Source organism: Monocercomonoides exilis (genome assembly GCF_001643675.1).
Source record: "Monocercomonoides exilis strain PA203 chromosome Unknown scaffold41-876177, whole genome shotgun sequence".
Classification (NCBI taxonomy): Eukaryota; Preaxostyla; order Oxymonadida; family Polymastigidae; genus Monocercomonoides; species Monocercomonoides exilis.
Window position 1 is genome coordinate 452,678 of NW_027150586.1, and position 20,804 is coordinate 473,481.

General features: G+C 34.9%; 6 protein-coding genes across 6 annotated transcripts; 4 read left to right on the plus strand and 2 right to left on the minus strand.

The window, feature by feature from the left end:
- Positions 1–216: 216 nt before the first annotated feature.
- MONOS_18006 (uncharacterized protein) lies at positions 217–531 on the plus strand (the record flags this gene model as incomplete). The annotated part of the gene is made up of 1 exon (XM_067870984.1): positions 217–531. One exon carries the CDS (start codon positions 217–219, stop codon positions 529–531), a length of 315 nt encoding a protein of 104 aa, XP_067722543.1.
- Positions 532–2,560: 2,029 nt separating this feature from the next.
- MONOS_2126 (uncharacterized protein) lies at positions 2,561–3,525 on the plus strand (the record flags this gene model as incomplete). Its single annotated transcript, XM_067872025.1, has 3 exons — positions 2,561–2,704; positions 2,840–2,980; positions 3,043–3,525. The coding sequence occupies 3 exons, from the start codon at positions 2,561–2,563 to the stop codon at positions 3,523–3,525; spliced, it is 768 nt and encodes a 255-aa protein (XP_067722544.1).
- A 2,604-nt stretch (positions 3,526–6,129) lies between these two features.
- On the minus strand, positions 6,130–10,690 carry MONOS_2127 (uncharacterized protein; the record flags this gene model as incomplete). The annotated part of the gene is made up of 2 exons (XM_067872026.1): positions 6,130–6,554; positions 6,689–10,690. 2 exons carry the CDS (start codon positions 10,688–10,690, stop codon positions 6,330–6,332), a joined length of 4,227 nt encoding a protein of 1,408 aa, XP_067722545.1. The 3' UTR covers positions 6,130–6,329.
- A 433-nt stretch (positions 10,691–11,123) lies between these two features.
- MONOS_2128 (Histone H2A) lies at positions 11,124–11,836 on the plus strand. Its single transcript, XM_067872027.1, has one exon. It carries the CDS (start codon positions 11,162–11,164, stop codon positions 11,627–11,629), a length of 468 nt encoding a protein of 155 aa, XP_067722546.1. The 5' UTR covers positions 11,124–11,161; the 3' UTR covers positions 11,630–11,836.
- A 4,410-nt stretch (positions 11,837–16,246) lies between these two features.
- Positions 16,247–17,786, plus strand: MONOS_2129 (uncharacterized protein; the record flags this gene model as incomplete). The annotated part of the gene is made up of 3 exons (XM_067872028.1): positions 16,247–16,316; positions 16,371–16,864; positions 16,922–17,786. 3 exons carry the CDS (start codon positions 16,247–16,249, stop codon positions 17,681–17,683), a joined length of 1,326 nt encoding a protein of 441 aa, XP_067722547.1. The 3' UTR covers positions 17,684–17,786.
- A 127-nt stretch (positions 17,787–17,913) lies between these two features.
- MONOS_18671 (uncharacterized protein) lies at positions 17,914–19,705 on the minus strand. Its single transcript, XM_067871712.1, has 4 exons — positions 19,644–19,705; positions 19,469–19,496; positions 18,912–19,405; positions 17,914–18,854 (listed from the first exon to the last, which is right to left on the minus strand). The coding sequence occupies exons 1-4, from the start codon at positions 19,644–19,646 to the stop codon at positions 18,120–18,122; spliced, it is 1,260 nt and encodes a 419-aa protein (XP_067722548.1). The 5' UTR covers positions 19,647–19,705; the 3' UTR covers positions 17,914–18,119.
- Between the last annotated feature and the right edge of the window lie 1,099 nt (positions 19,706–20,804).

Consider the following 20,804-nt stretch of genomic DNA (forward strand, 5'->3'; position numbering starts at 1 on the left):
TGGAAGAGGGCAGACGAGGCAGATGGATCTGGTGAATAAGATGTTGATAAAGGAAATGAAGAAGAAGAAGCTGGTTGGGAAATGCCACTGGAGGTGATAGTGGTGGCATCTGTTCCGTTTCCTGTGATTTTTGTATCAATTGCATTGAAAGTGAGTGTTTGAAGAGGAACAAATGTTGAGGTGAGGAGGGTGAGAGAGGCGTCGTGGAGGAGGGAAATGAAGCCGTTGAGGGCATACTCGATGGTGGCACATGGGGTCTGTTGGGGTCTGCCACAGGCATCAGCATCAGTTCCGCTGCTAGAAACGATTTTGTTCTGGGCGATGAGAGGGAGCCAGCCATTATACACAGCGTTATCAGCTGTATTGCTGTTCCACACTCTTTTTGTTGTGGTTGCTGATCCACAATTCTCAAATGGAGATTGGGTGATTGCATTACCACTGAAGAACACATCATTCCCCCTGCCGTTTGTTGCTGTGTTTCCATCGAAGAAACAGAAAGTGATGAATTTCATTCCATTCATCCAAGAGTAAGTTCCATCAAAGTATATTCCTGCTCCGCCATAAGTGGAAGAGGCAGTCAGATTGTTACTGATGAACTGACACTCAATGATTGAAAACTGACTTGGTTTATTTTGTGGAGGCCAATGAAATGTGAGAGAGCCAGCAGAATCACCACCAGAATTTGCGATACACTAACATTTGGAAAACAGGAATTGAGCATCTGAGGGTATGTAATAGAGGGAAAAGTACCAACCAGTTCCACACCAATCTGTTATTGAGCAACTTTCCACTCTGTTATCTGAGAATGTCCAAACAGAATAAGGTTGATTGCAATACAAATAAGCAGCTCCTTCATGCAGAGCGGTGCAAGTGGTGAAATTGGATTTTGCTATATTAACATTTAGCAGATATAAGCAATCAAACGCTCCGGCATGATCGCTGGTCGAACAGTTGAAATATAAACATAAAGCAATTAACAGATATGCATTTGCCCATTCAACACAAAGTGCTCTTCCACAACTTGACCCTCCGTTTGAATCATTCCTTTCACACCATTAAAAACGATGACTGTTTAAATCGAATAAAATTAATTATCCTGGTGTTTATCTTTGAGTTTCTGTTCTTACATGCACCACAGCAGCATTTGATGAAGTGCATGTCTGAAAAATGAAGTTGTTTGTTTTAAATTGAAGGTTGAATCGATGAAAGAGCGTGGGGACAGGAAAGGATGCGGAGGTAATGATGAAAAAGAGAAATCTTTTAAAATATTCTTTGAAAAAATTCAACAAACATTCAAACATAAGAGGCATCAGTGATTGTCTAAAATAAGCAATAAAGAAATGAAATACTTGAGAATAGTGGGCAGAAATATGAAAATTTGATTGAAAAAAGAAAAAACATCAAAATGAAAAATCAGAGAGTTTTAAATAATATTAAACCGTATAAGTGCTAGATACATCAATCGTTATGTGAAAAGTAGTGCAGTGACACATTATGAACATTATTGTGCAAATGAGGTATTGGATCTCTGATTAAAAGCAACTCATTCTTAATTTAAAATTGAAATCGATTTATGGGAAAAAGAAAATCAAATCAAAAATTGTTCCTTTCAAAAATTATTTCAAATAAACTTTTTATTCAAAAATAAAAAATGTTAACTATAAATAATTTGAAATCATTTTTCTTTATAGAAAAAAAAAAAAAAAAAAAAAAAAAAAAAAAAAAAAAAAAAAAAAAAAAAAAAACCACTGACGTGACCAAAATTCACTGACGGACGTGAAGACAAAAATTTCATCACGTCACACAGGTTTAATTTTAAGTATATACATGAATTCAATAGATAAAAATAAATACATTTTGAAACAAACCCAATTTCGTATGGAGAGAGATACAGATATCGCATTAAATACCGGACGTCGCACTAAATACCGGACAAGATCGATATCTCAATAACCACAAGAGGAATAATTCTGACAATTTTCCTCAAAATATATCTCATCAATACAAATTCATTTGAAATTTAAAACTTTCAAAAAATTCATCGTTTATGCTCAGATATAATTTTATTTGATTCTCGGAAAAATAGGATTTTAAGTTTCTCCGAGATTTCAAAAATAATTTTCTCTGAGCACAAATGAAGCTATTTTGAAGGTTTTGTATATCAAATGAGTTTGTATTGATGAGATATATTTTGAGGAAAATTGTTAGAATAATTCCTCTTGCAGTTGTTGAGATATCGATCTTGTCCGGTATTTTGTGAGATGTCCGGTATTTAATGCGATATCTGTAAGTAGGTTCAGTCATTCTTTGAACTCCTGTGTGAAATTGGATGGAAACATAAGAATAAAACCTTCAATTTGTTTAAAATGTTATTTTTTGTTTTTTTTTCATTTCATTTCAAAAAAAAAAAAATAAATAAATAAATTATTATAATCATAAAAATATAAAAAAAATAATAATAAAAATTTCAAAAGAAATCAAATTAAAAGAAGGACAGAAAAAATTACAGAGAGCAATGTCTTCGCGCAAGTGTAGAAAATACAACAGTCAGTTGGAGCGAATGTCTCACATCGTTGTAGATGGAGTTGTACGAATTGCAGATGATATTAATTCCAAGGAATTAAGCCGAACAGGTATCAAAAATGCAGTTAGACCTCTCAGAAAAAGAAGGCTGGTTGGAAAAATTGGCAGACCTGCAGCTGTTGTTAGCGAAAAAAAAACAAAGAGTTTTAGACATTATTCACATTGAAGCAAAGTCTGGAACATGTCTCACTTAAAAAAAACTAGAGAATTGGTTTGTTTAATTTTTATTAATATGTTTTAATCATTTGTTTTTCAGATAGAAAATGTTATAAACGACAACGATGATGAAGACGCACCATTTTCCGAAGTTTCAATGTCAGCCACGTATGGCTTTGTCAAGCGTCATCCTGAGCTGATGACTGGAACGCCGAAGAATTTGGACATCAACAGACTGGATGTATCATGCAGAATTTTTTTTTAAAACCCTGGCATAAAACACTCGACGAGCTGCATGAAAAGTTCCATTACAACCCAGCTTTAATTATTAACATTGACGAATCTTCAACGAGCGTTCCCACAGACTCAAAACGGCTTGTTGTGCATACTGCAGATACAAAAGCAGGTTTTTCGAAGGAACCACCAAGAATGATAAATTCTACATTCGTGGCAGCTGTTGCAGCTGACGGATATGCCTTTCCTTCTGTCATTTTGTGGCCAAGTGCAAAGCTGCCAGAAGAGCTGAAAAGCCTATTATCTCCAGCGCTTGAGATTTGGGCAAATGGAAGCGGCTGGATGGACAATGAATGCTTTGAAAGATATGCTCTCTCCATTCTTCCAACTTCGATCATCGAAAGAAGAAAGCGCATGTCACTTGAAAACAAACACATTCTCATCCTTCTTGATTCCCAAGCTTCTCTTGCAAATGCATCGATCAGGCGAGAATTCCAAAAACAACAAGTCGACGTTTTAACCTTCGTGCCATACAGCACACACATCTGTTAACCTCTTCACAGAGGAGTGCTTGTCGTATTCAAATCTGAACTGACAAACAGATTTGAGGCTCCATCTTCTTCTTCATCTTCCTCCAAACGAGCAGCAATTTCCGACGCTCTGCCTCAAGCCATCCACACTGCATTATCACCTTCTGTAATTCAGAAAGCTTTCGTCTGCAGTGGTGTTCCGCACAATTCTTCCTGGCCAGTTCTTTTGAAACTGCCCGAATCTTCAATTTACCCTCTTCCATCCCGAAGAAACAGATTCAACTTTCATGGAAAAGTGATAACTTACGAAAACCTATTTGAGAAATGGGAAAATCATTTAAAAATGAATATTGAAAGGAAAAATGAAATGGATGAAAAGGAGAAAGAAGAAGTGAAGACTGTTGTGGATGAAAAGAAAAAAATAAAAAGAAGATTTCTTCATGTAAAAAACGATGATTCTGATGAAGAAAAGAAAGATCATTCATTAAATCGAGGTGAAGGAAAAAGGAAAGTTATTAGAAGAATTAATTCTGGTTTTGTTTTCTTTTAATCATGTTGTTTTTTTTAATTTTTTTCACTTCATTTTTTTGGGTCAGAATAAAGAAAAAGGGTCAGGATAAAATAATAACCCTATTTCATCTAACGACAAAAAAGAAGCTTGTAAAATTTTTCTTTTTCAGACGTTTATCTTCTGACTTTTGTAACTTTTTTTTGGCAAAAACAAATCATTGAATCATTCTCTTTAATACAACCCTCCTAATCTCACATTAAAAAGAAAAATGCACATCACAATGTGCCCCATTCACTTTCGTTTTCTTCAATCATCTCATTCATCCTTCCATCTTTCAATTTCTTTCTCAATTATTTCCCACATTTCCTCATTTCTCACAAAATGGATATATATTCCTTTCTGCAAAACTATCTTATTCATTGTTGTTTCGGTTAACACAACTTTTGAAAGCAGTTCTAAAATTTTCGAAATTATTATTCAGATTTTCAGAACAAATTATTTAGCCAGGTTTGATGCCTTATTTCATTGGTAAAGGATGTTATCTCTGATGAAGTTTCACAAATCCAATATTTTTCCCATTCCTTCCGTTTTCAAAGTTGTTAGCAGCTGATTCGCCAATCATTCCTTCCTATATTCTTTTTTAATCAAAAAATGCAACAGTTTCCAATCCTTCTGAAAAAGTGAGATTCAAATTTTCTCTTCAAGTTCATCAAGTTTTGTTAAAAGCATTGTTTTGGGGAAAAAAAAACATAAACATTGCGAAAATTTTTTCATTAAATAAAAGAATTATATTTTCCATCTCTTGTATTCTCTATATTTTGAAATTTTTTTTAAATAAAATTTTCGATTTTGATGAATTTTTTGAGAAAAAAATGAGAAATAAATACTGCTTTTTCATTTTTTCACAAATGAAATAGGGTAATTTATAAACGCGGACTTTTTTAAAAACCCGGACTTTTTTTAAAATTCATATTTCTTAACGAGTTTCAAAAACAAAATTATAATAATTTACACAATTATGCATTAGTGTATAACACATCTAACTATATACAAATTTTTACAAATTGTGTTATTTATTTTTAGAAATAAATAATTTTTATTTTTGAAAATCTGACTTTTGATGAATTTTTCTATTTTAATAAAACGATTCAGCTCATCTTTTATGCACACAACTTATTTTTTCTATGTTATTAACAATTCTGGTTATTTTTTATTTTCGCTTATTTGCTCTTTCCAAATGAATGAAAATCTGTCATTTTTGAAAAATCATTGTCAATGGGACAACTTTAAAAATATTTTTGACGAAACTGAAAAGCATATAACTGAAACCAACGATTGCATTAATTAACATAATAGTTAAATAAAATTACCACAAAGTAATAATTAAAAATGATTCAGTAAATATTTCAATAAACAATTATTATTCGAATTTCAATGAAATTGAATAATAAAAATCATCAATTATGAAAACAAATGATGCTTATGAAATCTCCACTGAATCATTTTTAATTATAACTTTGTGGTAATTTTATTTAACTATTATGTTAATTAATGCAATCGTTGGTTTCAGTTATATGCTTTTCAGTTTCGTCAAAAATATTTTTAAAGTTGTCCCATTGACAATGATTTTTCAAAAATGACAGATTTTCATTCATTTGGAAAGAGCAAATAAGCGAAAATAAAAAATAACCAGAATTGTTAATAACATAGAAAAAATAAGTTGTGTGCATAAAAGATGAGCTGAATCGTTTTATTAAAATAGAAAAATTCATCAAAAGTCAGATTTTCAAAAATAAAAATTATTTATTTCTAAAAATAAATAACACAATTTGTAAAAATTTGTATATAGTTAGATGTGTTATACACTAATGCATAATTGTGTAAATTATTATAATTTTGTTTTTGAAACTCGTTAAGAAATATGAATTTTAAAAAAAGTCCGGGTTTTTAAAAAAGTCCGCGTTTATAAATCACCCTATTCTTTTTCCCATTCCTTTTTCTCCAAATATAAATAACATAAGTTATTCCTTTTCAAAAATTCTCATTAATAATTTTTATTGAAGTATTAAAATATAAAAGAAAGCTTATAATTATTTTAAAAAAAAGGATGAAATATCACCAACTGTATTTTTTCAAACAAAAACTTGAAGTGAAAAATGTTTTGAAGTGAAAACTAAAAAAGAATGAATTGAATTCTATTTGAGAGATAAAGGGAAATTGCTGAGAAGTTATTGACTGAATCAATAATCTTATTCATCAGGGATTTCCTTTCATTCGTAAATTAATCAGAAAATTTCAATGAACAACAAAAGAATTCATCTAAGCAAAGAAAGCAAAGCCTGCTGGCGCTGCGGATCAAGCTTCGAAGCAACAGAATTGAAAGACAATTCGTCTGTTGATTTGAATGTCGATGCCCACTGCTGTGTGAGAGCGTACAGCGGGCTGCCTCTTTCCAATCCGTTGGGCAAAACAATGACAGACAGCAATCGATCCAAAAACGACCCAGAAAACGCTGAAGGTGCCATAGACAACGCTGCAGGCTGTGAATAAAAAAATATCAGTTTTTAATACAAAAATTAATGGAATAATGCAATTATATTATTTTTTATTTTAAAAAAAAAATATTTTTCAAATTCAATTAAATTGAATTATTGAGTAATGAATGTGAACAAACCACATTAAAGTCACTTTTCATCAGCATGACAAACACAAATGACAAAACTGTGGCATTCTCAACTGGATCGCCAACAAGCGGCAGTTTCAGAAGCACAAACTGAAGCAATTGAGAAATGCCTTTCGAAATAAGCGCTGCCTGCTGCTGCAACTGAGACACGGGGACTGGACTCGCAGAAGATGAAGGAGGGCAAGCTGTTTCATTCAGAATGTTTGAAAAGGCTATTCCAATACGAGCAATACATCCAATGATGTTGTCATGAACCAGCACATTTTGGTCTTTTTCCGCTGCTTTTTGCATCAGAAATGCAACAAAAGCAGACGTCTGCTCAAACCTGGAAGGAGGAGGTGAAGTGAAGCGGTCTGGAACATAAATCAGATATTTCTGCGTGTTGAATGATGTGGACATTCGCGAAACGATCGAAAAGTTCAGTGCACATTGCTCAGTCGCAGCCACTGCGTCGGCATCACTCACAAGCGAATGGGGATTCGCTTCAGCCATCACACCCATCAGAAAGTACGCTGTCGAGCGCAACGTGTCTGTAGGGTGGTCTTTGTATTCTTGCGCTATTGGCCATAGGAAGCAGTGGAAGTCCTTCAGCAAAGGCCCGCATTCTTTGAACCAAGTCGCACACAATCCAAGCAAAGCACAAACAACCTCACTATTCAGCTGCATATCTTCGCTGCTTCCTTCGCTGCTGTCATCATCATCATCGTCATCGTCGTCTTCAAAACTCTTCCTCCCCCCTTTGATCTCATCATCATCATCGCAATCGTCACCAGTGATGTGTCTTCGTGTCAGCATCTCATTCATCTCCCTGAAGAAATCAAACACGTGCACAAACAGAATTGGCCACACAGCTTTTGCAATGCGCGGTGGTATTCTTTCCACAACAGTATCCAGCAACTCCGTCACAGCATCAATGAGCATGTCTGATTCGTCTTCATCATCGTCTTCTTTTTCATCTTCTCCTCCTCCTTCACCAGCACCCATTCCACTTTTCCCCAGCATCTGCTGCCTTCTTCTCTTTTCTGCTTTGTCTGCCCCGCTCATTGTCCCTCTTCCGCTTGCATCAGCAAGTGCATCATACATCCCACTCGTTCTGCTTCCAGCATCGCTGCTCATTCCTCCTTCTGCCCCTTCATCTTCATCCACCATCACCCCTGCCTGCGAATGCGTAAATCCATCCATCTCGCTGCGCATCTCCTCTTCCGCGTCTTCCTCCTCGTCTGCATCCAGAAAGGCGTCCAATGGAGCTTCCTGGCATTTGGCATCACCTCCCAGAATATCACTGCACACCTTGAAAATTCTCATCGCCAAACTCGAGGTCTCGTTTGCCGGCGGAGCCATCCCACTTTCCAGCTCTCGTTCAATCAGACCAACAAACCTCTTGTCTGAAATGCTGAACCGAACAGGCTGCTGCGGGGACTGTGCAGACAGCTGTTGAGCGCTGCTGAGCACTCTCTGCATCGCCTCGTTCTCTAGCAGAACACATACACCCGCATCGGAAATGATGGAGTCTATGGAGCTTATTGCTTCAATCACAGTCTCGACCGATGAGTCCACCTCTGCTGTCTGAGTCAGAAGATTCACTGTCACATGCGCATTCGTCAGAAGCGAAATATGCGGGGGCGCAGATGAGTTCTGCGTGCCTGATGCAACCAAGTTCATCGAAGGGCCAGAGGCAGGAGTGCCCAAAGAAGCCCTTGCGGAGTCATTTGTGCGAATGACTGCCTCTGAATGGATGATGTCTGCAAGTGTCTTCGCTGCTTGCGAGCGGATTGCCGAGTGTGGATATTTCAAACACTCCACCGCAGCAAACAGAGCTTGCGAAATGAAGGGTTCAAATGGCCTTCCAGAGTTGCGTGCAATGAGCCCAAGATGCATAATCGCAGATGATTTGGCATCCAAAATTGCTGTGTTGAGCTCCACGCCTGCAAGAACGCCAGGCTTCACCATAATGTCATCTCCTGATTCGGTGGGCTTGTCTTGACTGCCAGAAGAAGAAGAAGAAGAAGAAGAAGGCACTGAAGAAGCAAACGCAGAAACTGCAGTTGGATCAGAGACTGTTTCGATCCCAACATGGCTGAAGTGCGAGGAGGAAGCTGAGGATGAAGAAGAAGCAGAAGAAGAAGCAGAAGAGGAGGCCACTCCCAACCCACCTAAATCATCAGGCGCAAGTGCCGAGCTCACAGCATCCAAAGACGGCTCGCTCAATCCAGTAAGCTTTACGCCTTCTGCAGACAAGCACATTTTGAAGATGGAAGGCATAATTTCAGGCAGCAGCTGGGCCGCGTCCTCTCCAAACAGCTCGAACATCACGCTGTAGTACACAAACGTCATCTCGAGTATTTCCTCATCTCCGCTGATCTCCAGGTTCGACTTCATAGCCGGGCCAAACACATTCACATACGGCGAAAAGGCATCTCTACCAACCACACGTGCCGTGGCAGCAAGCAGCGACGTGGCCTGTGCTCTGATCTTGCACTGCTCTGTCGTTGTGGGCACCTGAGCGAAAAACGGCGTGATGAACGAGACGATCGGCGACAGCAGCCCTTTCACTGCGTCTGATGTGCTCGATTCGACCGCTGAAGTCACCACAGAAAGCAGGTCATAGGCGCACTTTTCTGGCGGCTTGCGGATGAGAATGGCAGACAAACCCGACAGCAGCTGGGGCAGCCGCGTGGCGACGACTGATTCATCCATCCATGACAGCAGGTTGGACAGGCACTGAGACACAGCGCGGATGATCGTGATAGAGTTTGGGGTGTATGTGATCTGTGAAGTGGCTGGGTTGACTGAAGAAGTGGCCAGCGGTGTAACAAGAAGAGAGCACAGCTGGTCAAACAGAGTCGATAAGCTGGCAATGGCCTTCCTTCCAAGAAGATCCAAAACGTTATCGAACAGAACACACGCAGCAAAACGGCATTCGTCCAGCGGATGGGCAAGCCCCACCTGTATCAACAAAGAGAAGATTTGAATGTTCTTTTTCGTCACAGACTTCATGTGTGACGCAATTCCAGATGCCATCCACAGCGCCGCATGGTTCTCCCACTTGTTTTTGGAGGAGATGAAGCGCTCCAGAAGCGGCTTTGAGCGCTTCCAGACCTCTTTGCTTTCCAGATGCTGGGAAGCCGCGGACATCACACGCCACGCACCTCTCCACGGAGATCCGTCTTCCTGATTGATTTCGCGCTCAGACCCGTCATCTTCGTCCTTCTCTCCAATTGACGCTACATTAAACAAGACAGTTATCGTTTTTGTCAGATAATCAGTCTTCTTCATCATCATTCGCTTCCGCTCATGCAAAAATGCCCAGCCAAAGAAATCAAGACCAGCATCGCGAACTGACATTGACGTTTGAGGAGATGTTACTAACTGGCAGAAAAATGTAAACGATTTGTCAAAAAAACTAGATTCTTTTTCAACTTTATATCCACTTTCCATGTAACAAGCAAACAGCTCCAATGATGAGACAGCTGCTTCATCCTCGTTTGCTTGAACAAGAGCTGCAACGGCCATCTGAATTGGATCAAATAATTTTTCCATGTTTGCTAAATCTCTGTTTCTCTTCAAAGCTACAAAATATTCCAGGCAAACTTTTAAGCAAGCTTTTTTTATAGATATGTTTGGCTCAACTAAACCTTGATAAACTGCAGCTAACAATACATTAATATCAAGCTTATTTTTTAATATAATATCGATCAATGAAGCGCACAAAACCAACGCAGTTCTCCGTGGTTCTGTTGATACAACTGATTGTTGTTGAGTAAGATGTGACGATATCAGTTGGAGTAAAAAAATAAATACTTCCTGTATGTTTGATGGTGGAGATTGCTGATGAAATGCAGTTGTAATAACTTCTGCTATTCCTCTCAAAACAGAACTATCTGTCTCTTTAGTCAATCTTTCCTTTAATAAATTGATCAATCCAGCTTTTGATTCAGGAGGCAGAGTGTCCCACTGAATAATTAATGATTGTCTTAGGTAAATCAGTGCCATACTTCTTACAATAGAAGATTGAGAATTAGTAGCGCATTCTGTCAAAGGAAATAAAGATGCAGGTTCCTTCAAATATTGTGCAAAAAAACTTCTTTCTGCTGCTTGCACCTCATTAGAAGGAACAGTAGTATTTAATAAATGTTTTTCTAAAGTGGAGGCATCCTGCATCTTCAATTAATCAAAAAAATAAAATTTAAAGCGACAATTCATGGTTCAAGATCAAATGAGCAAAAAAATTAAACAAAACATTTGAAAACTTTACGAAAATAATTTCAAATTTCACAACATAATAACAACAATTATTTGGTTCATAATCACTAATAACATATTCAAAAATGAAGATCTGGCCCATGATTTATAAGAGATAATTGTGCGCAAAAAAGGAAGAAATCGAAAGGTGTTGATACAAAAGGGAGGAGAGAAAATGGCAAAACCCAAGTAAAGAAAGAATATCTTTGAGAATAAATAATCATGCCAGCAAAGAAAGTCGATTCACCAGCTGCAGACAAGAAGCGTGTTGAGGTTGCAAAGAAAGCACCAGTGCGCGTGAAGAAAGCCGACGGAGACAAGAAATCAAAATCTCGCTCAGAGCGTGCAGGATTGCAGTTCCCAGTTGGGCGTATCCACCGTCTGCTGCACCAAGGAAGCTATGCCGAGAGAATTGGAGCAGGAGCACCAGTGTACTTAGCTGCTGTTTTGGAATACTTGACAGCGGAAGTGTTGGAGCTTGCAGGAAACGCATCGCGCGACCACAAGAAGCAGAGAATTGTTCCGCGACACATCCAGTTGGCCATCCGCAACGATGAAGAGCTGAACAAACTTCTGTCACACATCACCGTTCCATCGGGAGGTGTGATGCCCAACATCCACAGCGCTCTCATTCCAAAGAAATCCAAGACTGGAAACGAAGATGAGGATCAGCAATCACAAATTATGTAAATATGCGATATTATTGTCGTTGTTTTATTTTATTTCAAAAATAATTGGAATTCAGTTTTAAAGTTTTATTTTTCTCATTTCTTTAAGATAATAAATCTCATGTTTAAACGATTATTTTTTTTTTTTTCAAATGTAATTCTTTAATTTTGGAGAAGGATTTCAAAACATTAAATTCAAAAAAATAAAATATTAATTTTATTAATGAAGAATTTTTTTTTAAGATAAAACTAATTACACATGAAAGTAATTTCATTTTTCGAACAAATGGAAGAAAGATTCGTTAGTTTATTAAATGAGTTGCAAAATTCAAAGTGTTTCCTCAAACATTCACAAGATAATCAGAAATATGCAACAAAAATGAATGATTATAATATCCTTTAAAAAACTCAAAAGTTTCATGAAGGCTTGTGATGGTATCTTCGTATCCTTCTTCTTCCAGCTTTTCGAATATCTCCATTTTTGTTGCCTTTCTTTTAACTTCTTCCATTTTGTTATCCGTCTTTTTTTTCAATTTCCTTGAAACGTGCATAAAAAATCCCAAGCAATTATAAACCGCACGTTCATTCAATGTTTGTCGCTGCACCCCCTCCAAAACAGTATCGATAGCTTCTCCTTTCAGCAAGTCTTCAACTTTCACGACTCTTCTTTCTGCTGCTTTTTTCAAGGAACAAATGCACCGATAGCTAATTCCTCTGTAATTATCCTTGGTTGCTCGAAATAACTGAACAATGCTGCTGAATAGCCAAACAAAATCTTCATTCCACAATACGCACTTGGAAAAATAACAGTCCAATGTTTGGATCCATCTCAATAAAATAAGCACTTCTTTCTCTTCTTTTTCGCCTTTTCCCTCTTCTTTTCTCATCAAATCAACACATTTCATCAACTCTTCCAATTCTCTTGCAACCTCTCTCGCTAAATACAGCTCATTCACAATCTCTCCCTTCAAGCTTCTGTAAACCCGAAGATGGGTGATCAAAAACTGCCAAGCAGATTGATAGGCGAGTCGTGTAAGATTGCGATGCTCCTGATGATATTCAGTGATTCCTAACATTTCCTTCAAATATTGTTCTTGTTCCACTTTCTAATCAGAAAAAAGAAAAATAACAACAATATCAAAAAGGAAACAGAAACGTTCATACAAAAAATTGACTAAAGTAACTCAAAGCCAGCAAAGCCATTTCCACTTCTTTTTGTGCTTCTTCGCTTTCATCTTTCTTCGATGCAACTTTCAGAAGGCAAGGTACACATATTAAAGCCAACTCCGAAGAAATTGTGAAATGAAACGGAAGACAGCATTCGCAAAGATTAACCAGAAGGTTTTCATTTTTTTTATCTTTTTTCTTATCTTCCTCAACAATCATCTTTTCAAATCTTCCGCTCAATTTAGTGAGATAAAAGTTATCAAATCTCATATTTTTCAGCACATTGCAATATCCAATATGCTTCAGCACCCAAGTGGCATTCCCCAATTGCAGTTTCTTTTCTTCAATCATTTTGTCTATTTTTTCAAACATCTCTGTCTTGAAAATGGATTCTAATTCTTGTTCATTCATGCCATCAATTATTCCAATCATTTCTTCGATTTTCTGTTTTTGCTCATCTTCATCGCAATCTCCAAGCTCAGAAAATAATTCTGAAATGAAAAAAGAAAGAAAATCAAATCATCTGGAATTGCGTGAAACAATGAATGCGGACCATTGAATTTACCTCTGGACGATATCTCCTGCATTTTATTTTACATATTTCATAAAAAAAAACAACATCATTTCCATCCAAATTAAAAATACACATATTAGGATCGAAGAAATATATGACAAATTAATTCAAAAAAAGTTGATAAAAAAAACTCATTCAAACCATCCTTTCTTGCGAAGACATTTTCGACTTGTGATTAAGAAGCAAAAGAACGCTTTGTTATTTCAAAGTTTGTTGTTATGGAATCCATGATCATAAAGAATTATTGAGCTGCGATTATTATTTGCTTGATGCGGGAACAGGGAATGACCATTCTCTGCAGAACTAGGAATATTATTTCCTGTGGAGATAACAAGAAACGAGGCAATGCAATGTTTCTGAAATTCTGTCTGATGATTATTGGTAATTGGATGACCAAGGGGAATACAACAATTTCATCAATTACACAAAAAGACGTAATGTATGTATTTTTTATTGTTCTATTGATTGTGAAGATATTTCCATCCGTATCCTCTCCAAAGTGCAGGAATATGAGTTATTGTTGAAATGGCCAATCTCCTCTTTGGAGAGCAACTCGATGAGAACGGAGCTGATTATTATGTAGCAATTTGGATATAAATGAAGTTACGTAAGATACATGATTATTATAATTTTTTATTTGGTGCAAGAAATGGTAACAAATTCAGATAATAGTTTATTAAACGAAGACAAACGAAGAAGAATTTATATGAAAAAGTTGGAGCAAACAAAATTATGAAATATTTTTGTATTTAAGGCAGTGGAGCGGCTTGGGGTATTTTTGGACAAGAAAAGCAGAATTTTTATTGCGAAAAAAATCCAGAAATGAATGAAAAGCAATGAAACAGGATGTCAGCAGCATTGACAAGAGTGCTACAGCTATTTCTAATTTCGCTTAAAAGCCAACAGTTTAGGCTTCGGCCCATGTTTTCGACAAGATAGCAAAGCAAGCAAAAATTGCTTCATTTGTTTTTTATTTTGCACCTGAATTGCATTTTAAAGTGAGCAGGCAGAAAACTTTTCTGCATCATCTCGATTATTTGAGTAACAAAGCAGTTTTTTAATGATTTTAAATGGCTATGTTCTTCAATGCTTTCATCATCATTGTATTCTTCTTTTTCTTCTTTTGCTTTTCTGTGTTCCTTTAATGTCATATTTCGTTCAATGCTTTCCAAGAAAAAAGTTGTCCGTTCGACTTCAATTGATTCAATAATTCGTTCTTTTGTCATAATCGCCATATCTTCTTCAATTTGCTCGAATTCAGCGTTATCAGAGGTGGTACAAGAATGCGTTGTCAATTGCGAAACATCACATGCGGATTGAATGAAGCATAGAAACTTTCAATGTTGAAGGAAGAGAAAAAGAAGGGAGAAAGGAAAAGAAATAAACTGAATAGGAAAGGAAATAAATGAAACAAAGAGAAGAGAAGAGAAAAAAGAAGAAGATGATGAAGATGAAGATGAATAAAAAGATATAGAAGAAGAGTAGGAGGAGAAAGAGAAGAAAAAAATTTCCAAATGAATCCTTCATTCAATCATCGTAAATGTCTGTAGAATTCATGGAGAGCTTTAAAAACTTATTTCTATTTGTGTTTACAACAGAAGAATTCGAATTGTCCACGATGATGTAGTTTCGAATGGTTTTGATTTTGAATGATGATTAGATAATTGTAGCTTCATCATTGAAGTTGAAAATAATGAGAAACCGAAAATGTGCTCATCGAAGATAACAATGTTGAAGATGAGGCATTCTGAAAGAATCAGGTGAGAAATGATTTGAAAGGGCAGAGTTTTCTTCTGATGATTTCTCCGTTTCAAAAACAGAAGGATTGAAGAGATAATAAATAGTGATGTCCATTCATTTTTTAAATGTTCTTGTTTCAAGATGTGGTCAGTGAGTTGAAAGAAGAATTTTCGAGTTTGGTCAAAGAAGATTGGATTTGTGCAAAAGGAAGTCTTGGACAAAGAATCAGAACGTCTTTTGCTTTCTTCATTCTTTTTGTTCTGCATTTGAATTGTCAGATTTATTTCTTCTGGATTATTTGGTAAACTGAAGAAAAGTGTAATTGGTTTGCTTTCTCTTGAATACCGCTCATCGCAATTGTTCTTTTTGTATTTCTCATCCAATCACCATTCAATTGAAACAAAATGGTTTTTTCAAGTGAAAAGCGTTTGATAAACCACAAATGAAAATGCTTGATTCAGTTGTTGTTGATTCTCCACTAATCATGAAACTCGCATCTTTGGTGGTTGAGATAGCTTTTGCGCATTTGCATTGTTTGCCTATTTCGAGATGAAACAAGTTTGTTGTATCGCTCGGTATTTTGCTCTATTTTTGCTTTGAATCACCAGTTCTTTCTGATTTTTGATTTATCAATTCCTTCATTTTAAATAATCTCTTGAGTCATCTTGGGAATAAAGGTCAGACAAGAAAACTGCTAATATAAAATGCATGGCGAACAAATAATCTGTGTTCTTTTCTTTGAACTTTATTCGCTTTGAAAAAAAGAATGAATAATTTTTTTCGTTTTTTTGAATTTGGCTGTTTAAAAGTTATCATTCTCTCTTCAGTCAATTTATTTTTCTGTGTAATATATTTGCTCAATTCCAAATCAAGTTGAAATGCGATACAGGTTTCAAAACAAATAAAATAATGAATTATTTCACTTATTGATTTCCTGTTGGTTTGATCAAAGAGAAACAAAAACGTTTGCTTTCTATCCTTTTCCATCCAAGATCACTGGCTTTGGCGAACATTTTTTTTCACACTTATTTTTATAAAGCGAAGCAATTGATTTTGTGTTTGTTATCTTTTCATTTAACAAAGCTATCAAAGATATTTTTATTTGCCTTTTATTTCATTAAGTGACGAACAATTTGAGAAATTATTGCTATGAATAATATGAGCTCATATAATGCTGATGGGTGCACTGGAGCAATTCTGGAGTTGTCCAGAATAGAGAAGTTTTTTGGTTTGAAAACATTCATTTGAATTTTCTGATTATAATGATTATTATTTTTTTCAGAAATGTTTTCTGAGCTTGAAAATGACGCAGAAGAAGGGCAAAAACAGAAAATCGAAGAAATAAATGAAATACTTGATGAAATGGATGAAGCAGAATTTTATTCCATTTTCACAAAAGAGATGTTTGAAAAAATAGATCAAATGATTGAAAAAAAGAAATTGACTTTAGAAAATGCAATTTTGTTGTTGAAGCACATCGGATATCATAATGTCATCGTCAAGTTCTTTAAATTTGATTTCCATGTGTCTTCGCTGCGTTTCAGAATTGAAAATATGATTACTGAAGAAGAGAAGAAGAAAGAAGGGAAAAATGAAAAACCTCTTGTTGACCTTTGCGAATGCAATCTGCTGCTCTCTAACGGCTTTATTTCAGAACCTATTATTTCTGTTTGTGTGACTTACGTTCTGAAAGTTGCGATGAGCAAGGAGGAAGGCGAAGAAGCACGAAAAGATGTGGAAATGGCATTATTGGCTTTGAGTAATACAATGTATTATGTATGAACATTGTTATTTCCTTTTTGTTATAAACTTTTTTCTCATATTTTTTATGAGTTTATCGAACAAAAACTGTATTTGAAGGAAATCAAAGATATTGTACAATATCATCAGGAACATCACAATCTTACACGACTTGCCTACCAGTCTACAATGCAATTTTTGATTCACAGATTGCACAATGACAAAAGCTTGGAAAGCTTGGTTGTTAATGAACTGCATTTTGCAAGAGAGGCTGCAAGAGAATTGGACGAGCTGACGAAATGTGTGGATTGGGAGAGAAAATGTGGGGAGGAAGGAGAAAAAGAAAAAGAGACAGAAGAAATTGCTTTGATGAGATGGATCAAAGCATTGAAGCTTAGTTTTTACAATTGTAAATTGTGGAATGAAGAATATTCAGGGCTTATCAACAGCATTGTTCAGTTATTTCGAGCAACAAAGGAAAGATTCGGAGAAATTAGCGATCAATGCATTTATCTATTAAAAACTGCAGATGATAGAGATATGAAAATTGATGGCTTGGTGAAAGGAGGAGCCATTGACCTCGTTTTGGAGGAGATTCAGCAACCAACGTTGAATAAAGATAAGGTAAAAGTATACACGTCGTTTTTAATGAATGTTTCAAGGCGGCTGAAAGAAAAGGGAGATGATGAAAAGAAAAAAGTTGAAAGAAAAATGTTGAAAAGGAAGGTTTTTGAAAAGATGGAAGAAGAAGGGTACGAAAATTGCGTCATTGGGCTGTGCCATCATGTTTGTGAAGGTTTATTTGGTGATTATTATTTGATTGAGAATTGTCCAGATTATTTTGTGTATTTATAATTTATCTCCCTTCACGTTCACTTCACCTTTTTGCATTTCCTTTTTTATATATTTTGTGCAGAACACACATTTACTTGAAAAGACAAAAAAAATAATTTGAAAATTAGATGAAAGTGTTTTTTCAAAGATTATCAAGAATTTTAAAGAAGAATGAACTTTTCAAAAAAAGGAATACATGATTAAAAATATGAAAGAAAAAAAATTGTTAGAAAAAAAACCAAGCATGTTGATTTTTTTTTTTTTTATTTTCTTTGCTAAAAAAATAATTGATACTTCAAAAAAACATTCTAATATTCTTAAAACTCATTAAATAAAAATTTCTAGGCTTTCAAAGCTAATAATTTCAAAACAAAATATTGGAGGATTAGGAACACTGGTTTGCCATTTCACAGTTCATCTGATTTTTGAGTTTCAAAGTGAAATGCATCTCATTTTCTCAAATGTTCACAAAATAATTAGAAATATCCAACGATAATTCATCATAATATTTTCTGTTAAGAAAATCAAACGTTTCAAAAAGACTTGCGATGGTGTCTTCGTATCCTTCTTCTTCCAGCTTTTCAAACACTTTCCTTTTCATCTCTTTTCTTTCCTCTTCTTTCAATCGCCTTGAAGCATTCACAAAAAACATTAAAATATGATAAACCATTTCGTCGTCTAATGTTGGCCTCTGTATCTCCTCCAAAACAGCTTCAACTGCTCCGCCTTTCAGCAAGTCTTCAATTTCCGCATTCTTTCTGATCAATATCACTTTAAGCAAACAAATGCATAAATTGCAAATTTCTATGTAATTGCTCCTTGATGCTTGATAAATCTGAACAATGCACTCAATGAGAACAACATGCTCTTTTTTTCGTATTTGGAACTCTTTAAAATAAATATTCAGAGCTATGATCCATCTCTCCAAAAGATTTTCTTCTTCCATTTCCTTCAATTTATCTTCATTTTTCTTCCAATCAATGCATTTCGTCAGCTCTTCCAATTCTCTTATTGCCTCTCTCTCAAATTGCAGTTTATTCAAAATAACATCTTCCAATCTTCTATCACATAACAATCTGCAAAATAAAAACTGCCAAACAGACTGATAGGCAAGTCGTGTCAAGTTGCGATGCTCCTGATGATATTGTACAATATCTTTGATTTCCTTCAAATACAGTTTTTGTTCGATAAACTCATAAAAAATATGAGAAAAAAGTTTATAACAAAAAGGAAATAACAATGTTCATACATAATACATTGTATTACTCAAAGCCAATAATGCCATTTCCACATCTTTTCGTGCTTCTTCGCCTTCCTCCTTGCTCATCGCAACTTTCAGAACGTAAGTCACACAAACAGAAATAATAGGTTCTGAAATAAAGCCGTTAGAGAGCAGCAGATTGCATTCGCAAAGGTCAACAAGAGGTTTTTCATTTTTCCCTTCTTTCTTCTTCTCTTCTTCAGTAATCATATTTTCAATTCTGAAACGCAGCGAAGACACATGGAAATCAAATTTAAAGAACTTGACGATGACATTATGATATCCGATGTGCTTCAACAACAAAATTGCATTTTCTAAAGTCAATTTCTTTTTTTCAATCATTTGATCTATTTTTTCAAACATCTCTTTTGTGAAAATGGAATAAAATTCTGCTTCATCCATTTCATCAAGTATTTCATTTATTTCTTCGATTTTCTGTTTTTGCCCTTCTTCTGCGTCATTTTCAAACTCAGAAAACATTTCTGTTAATAGTAAATAGTTAAATCAAAATGAGCCAGAATTCAAATGCAACAATGATTGCAAACCTGTGAACATTTTTGTGTTGTTTGTTTCCTATTTTCAGATTTTTTTTTAAAAAAAATTGAATGAAGAAAACAACACCATTTTGATATTCACAATGAAAGTTCATTTGATTGGATTGAAGAAAACGGATGAAAAATGAAAACTCACAAAAGATGAAAGAAATATATGCATTCAAACCATTCTATCTTTTGATAACTTTTTCGACTTGAAATTTCAAAGAAAAAGAATATTTTGTTTTTTCTCTTTGTTGTTATGGATGTTTTGATCAATTTGAATGTTTCAAAAGAAATGCAGATAAACAAAACGAGAGTTTCAATTAATGAACATATCCTGTAGAATTTGAAGCATTATTTCCGGTGATGTCTGTTGTCAATTGTGGAGAGATTTGATTCTGAAATTCCATTTGAGACAAAATTCTTGTATTTTAGCCTGGGTGACGTGAAAAAAAAGTTTGTCACGTCCGTCACCAGTTTTCCACCTCACGAAAAAAAAAAAAAAAAAAAAAAAAAAAAAAAAAAAAAAAAAAAAAAAAAAAAAAAAAAAAAATTACGGAAATTATTTCAAAAGCAAAAGAAATATATATATATATATATAAGGATTCATTTGACATGTTTTTGAAAATTGTCGTATGATCAATATATCCCATTAAAATTAGTTATTTTAAACAAATCAAATCATTCTTTTGTTCCATTCAAAGAAAAGGCGTAAAAGCTCAATGGAATGAATGAACATTGGTATGATCATCGATAATTTTTGATTGTGTTGTTTCAAAACATATCTTTCAACTTTTTTTTGTTCAACAAAATTAATGATAGTTGAGTTGTCTTCAATTTGTTATTTCATCGTGAAAGCACGGAAATTGAACACCACATGATAATTTTGCTGTGTGAAGTTGTTGATCTTTTTGAATTTTTATTCATTGAAATCTCCATTTTTATTTTTTTTTTTGCAGAAATGCTTTTTGAACTGGAAGATTTCGATGATGAAGATCATAAAAAGAAAACTTAAGAAATTAATGAAATAATTGTGAAATAATTAGAAAGAATTAGTATAAATTTATTCTATCGATCTGTTCTACAATTTGAATTGAATTATAGAAGAAGAGAAATTTTCATTGAGAAATTCAACTTGGCTGGTAAAGCCAAAGGGATTTTGCAGAATGTTGAAAAAGTTATGGAATGAATGAAATGATTTTTTTATAACGAAAGCAAAATTTGAGGACATGATCATTGGTGAAGACAAAAAAAGAAAGAAAAGAATGAAAAGTGGCTTGCTGATCTGTGCGAATGCTGTCTTTTGCTTCACAACAGGCTGAATTCGAAATTGATATCAATAAGT

Excerpts from the sequence above, each read along its gene's own strand:
- MONOS_18671 (XM_067871712.1), bottom strand. Across the intron at positions 19,406-19,468 it reads CAACACAAAAATGTTCACAG|AAATGTTTTCTGAGTTTGAA; the intron begins GTTTGCAATCAT and ends TACTATTAACAG. Across the intron at positions 18,855-18,911 it reads TGAGTAATACAATGTATTAT|TTTATCGAACAAAAACTGTA; the intron begins GTATGAACATTG and ends ATTTTTTATGAG.
- MONOS_2128 (XM_067872027.1), top strand. The coding sequence starts at position 11,162 with ATGCCAGCAAAGAAAGTCGATTCACCAGCTGCAGACAAGAAGCGTGTT.